Source organism: Pleuronectes platessa, chromosome 21, assembly GCF_947347685.1.
Source record: "Pleuronectes platessa chromosome 21, fPlePla1.1, whole genome shotgun sequence".
Lineage (NCBI taxonomy): Eukaryota > Metazoa > Chordata > Actinopteri > Pleuronectiformes > Pleuronectidae > Pleuronectes > Pleuronectes platessa.
In genome coordinates this window covers 15,655,375-15,659,335 of record NC_070646.1, presented here as the reverse complement: position 1 = coordinate 15,659,335, position 3,961 = coordinate 15,655,375, and the positions used below count along the sequence as shown (strand labels likewise).

The window sequence follows — 3,961 nt, the reverse complement described above, 5'->3', positions numbered from 1 at the left end:
TTCTGCTGTAAAAAAGGATCCATTTTAACAAGTCAAGTCATCAAGTCTTATTGATTAATTAATCCATCTTCTGCCAGTTTAACATGACACAGTTTAACTTGACATCAACAAAAACCCTCTTCCTTCATGCTTCCTTTGCTAAAAATCGAATAAATTGAATTTAATAAATGTGGGAAAGTTCATTTTTACATTTGTATTCCGATATTGCTCTATACAAATTCATACGTAAAATTAAACAGAGCTATGGAAACCAAACTGTGGAAACGAGGTGTTAGCTAAGAGGCTAGTTCATATTAATAAAAATGTATTTGTTCTGCCAGTTTAACACATTGTGAATTAAATAAGGTTACTTTGCTATACAAAATAATAATGTGGGGGAATTCATTATTACATTCATTTACATATAGATGTACATTACACATACACATTTATATGTATATATACATTAGCAGCAAATATCTTAAATATCTGATATATCTATCTGTTTCCTACAGACAGCATGTTTTAGAACAGCAAACCTTAATTTATTACTGAGACAAATCATTGAAGTCAGTCAGCAGTTACAAAGATGTCTCTAGTGCTGCTCTATAATGTGAATAATGTGAAGTCAATTGGGGGAAAGGTTGTTGTTTTATTTTTACCTCCGGGACAAACTGGCAGGCTGACACTGCCACAGTACCCAGTCCTCCCCCCCGTCTCTCCTGGGAAAAATAGCCTGGCACCGAGGCCGTCTTTTTTTGGAAATAGAAGAAGAAGAGTAGTTATTTACTTCATCAACGGAAAGATCCTGACGACAGAGTTACAAAAGCACTGAGCACCAGACGAGTTGCCGAAATAAAAACGAGAGGATCTCAAGGATTACCACTTTAAATTCTCAGTGCACGTGTTGGTGTAGTGCTTAAGTGTATGAGTGTGTGAGTATGTGTATGTGTTTGTCAGTGTGTATTTTGGGGGGGGGGGGGGGGGGGGGTTCTGTTTTGTCTTTATGCCACTGGCGCCAGCCGGCACGCCTGGCACAGGAGGCAGCATTCACCTTACATAACCCAAACCCTCAGAGGAGAAGTGAGAATGGGCGCAGTATAAGGGCAAAGGCTGGGGATGAGGGGAGGTCACATGGGCAGATCAGGTTCGAGGGAAAACAGAGATTAGGACAGACATGACAGGAGGTGTCCCCAAAGAACATAGCTGCAAGCAGACTCCTACAGTTGGACGCTGCCCAGGAAAACTGTGCCTGGGTACATCGTGTTCACTATCCCACACACTCTCTCTCACACACTCTCTCTCACACACTCTCTCTCTCTCTCTCTCTCTCTCTCTCACTCTCACTCTCACACACACACACACACACACACACACACACACACACACACACACACACACACACACACACACACACACACACACACACACACACACACACACACAAAGCCCACATGAGGCGGCACTCCGACACTCCCACGCTTAGATTTGGTCAGCATTGCTGAGATATATTGACACAAATAGCAGCCTAAACACTGCAGAACAATCTGTTAAGTCTCATGTACACACACACACACACACACACACACACACACACACACACACACACACACACACACACACCGCACACCGCACACACACACACACACACACACACAAAGCTGGTTCTTCAGTTTGGGTGGCTTTGGCTTAGGAGTAGAGCGGTCATCCTCCAACTAGAAGGTCGTTGGCTCAAACCCAGTCTTCCCCACCTGCATGCTGAAGTATCCTTTGGCAAGATATGAATGGTTCCTCATAGAAGAAAAGTGCTGCCCAGAGATGCACTCTATGAATGTGTAAAGCGCCTGTGTAGCATTTTTCTAGTCTGAAGTGATCTAGTCTAGATCACTTCAGACTAGAAAAATGCTACATAAATACAGACTATTAACCACTTCTGACATTTTTGCTAACTTGTCGATCTTTTCAGATGAACTGTGATACCAATCCTCTGGAGGCTGGGTTGGATTATTTCATCAAACTGAACAAGGTAACCTTCTGTCTTGTTTTCAGTTGTGTGTGACATCAGGGATCAAGATGTCGGTTGCTCTGTCCTGCCTGACCCTATGGTCCAGACTTAATTACTGTACATCCCCTTGTGGAGGAATTGCTACATAATCTGCCAGGGATATAGATAATACAGAAGTATAATAGATTGTCATAATATTAGGCAATGTTTTGAAGGGAAAGAGGAGATCAAACATATTAGAAAATACCACAGGGAAAAATGTAAAGCTCACTACTCTATCGATAAAGTTAGGCCTGTGTCTTTATCGTTTTCTTTCTAATTTGTCTATGAGAGGAACCAGTTGCCATGTGAGGGGGTTGTCCTACATTTATTCTCTTCAAAATTCTTGTTCCTGTGGCTGACAGAGACGGGGACATGCTCCACAAAGGTTCATTGAAATGTTTCAAGGTCCGACTTTCTGGGGTTTGAACATTGCTGTAGTGTAGACTCTTTGACCCTGTACACACCTAGCATATATAGGAGGGATATATATATATATATATATATAAATATATATTAGCTTTCTGTGATTTTAAATGCTATTGTATTTCGTTGTCTTTAACGTTTTGAATTTTTCATGTTGAGCACTTTGTAATGACTGTCTTGAAAGATGCTATACAAATAAAGTTATTATACTTATATATTATTACTATTATTTCAATTGAATGTGAACCGTTTGTCTCTGTATGTGTCCAGCCTGCTGACTTCATCGGCAAAGCGGCTCTTCAGGAAATCAAAGCCAAAGGCCTGAAAAGGAAGTTGTCCTACATCACACTGGACACAGATAACATCGACCCCGAGGGCAACGAGACCGTCTGGTACAATGGCAAGGTAAGCAACCGCGACCAGCCTCTTGAAGTCTTCTGATGAACACTTCCTGTTTCACGTGGTTAGTTTGAGGCTGCTGACCGTGTCTCTCGTGCTTCTCATCAGGTGGTCGGCAACACGACGTCCGGAGCCTACAGCTACAGCAGCCAGCAGAGCCTGGCGTTTGCCTACCTGCCTCCGGACCTGTGCTCTGTGGGTCAGAAGGTGGAGGTGGAACTGCTGGGGAAGAAATACCCCGCCATGGTCATCCAGGAGCCTTTAGTCCTCACCGAGCCCACACGGACCCGGCTGCAGAAGAAGGCAAAGGGCAAAGCATAAGCACAGACTGTCCTCAGATCAGTTTGTCAGCAGCTACAGATGAACAATCCCACTGTGAATTATATATGAGGGTCTGACTTGATGATGTGTAAAGCTTTCATTGGGAGAAATCATGTGCAATCCATGTACTGATACGTTAAGCGGACACATCACAGTCACATCATTGACCAGTTCCTCTTCCTGTGCTCTTTCCTGTTGATCAAGTGAGACTGTTTAGTAATCTTCAGAGTGTGTATCTGAGAGAGATCAACTGTTGACTAATGCCAGAGCACCACCGTGTCTTAAAATTTGGGAGGAGTAATTTACTTCTTGCAATTGAATGAATAGATGTTAATGTGTATTACGAAAAAATGCTTGATTTTTGCAAAAGAAATCCTTTTTTGTTTATTTCAAAGTCACAAATGATGCCGCTGCAGTTTTCATGGTCATGAGAGCACTCTGACAAAGAATAACAACAACAATAACAAAAAGAAACAGAATGTTTGCCAACTTGTACAAAGATTGTTTTATAAATCTGTTTTTTTTACTTGTATGTAATTAAATTGGTGTACATCGATACCTTGATAATTAAAAAAGCCATTTACTCTGTCTTGTAATGAAGTTTTTCTTTGTTTGAAACTTCCAATCAGTCAAATAAATAAATAGACAGCAAAAATCTAAAAAAAAGCAAAACCACATGAAGAAAACTCAAACCCCAACAAAAGCCACAACTCAAAGACCAAATAGCAAAAAAAGGACAAACAACCAATTAACAAAACCAAATGAAAACCATCCCAGTGGGTGTGTTGTATA

General features: G+C 41.4%; 1 protein-coding gene across 1 annotated transcript; it reads left to right on the top strand.

The window, feature by feature from the left end:
• The first annotated feature begins 1,156 nt into the window (after positions 1-1,156).
• LOC128427304 (dimethylglycine dehydrogenase, mitochondrial-like) lies at positions 1,157-3,757 on the top strand. The gene is made up of 4 exons (XM_053414391.1): positions 1,157-1,204; positions 1,946-2,005; positions 2,720-2,854; positions 2,957-3,757. The coding sequence occupies exons 1-4, from the start codon at positions 1,157-1,159 to the stop codon at positions 3,167-3,169; spliced, it is 456 nt and encodes a 151-aa protein (XP_053270366.1). The 3' UTR covers positions 3,170-3,757.
• The last annotated feature ends 204 nt before the right edge of the window (positions 3,758-3,961 follow it).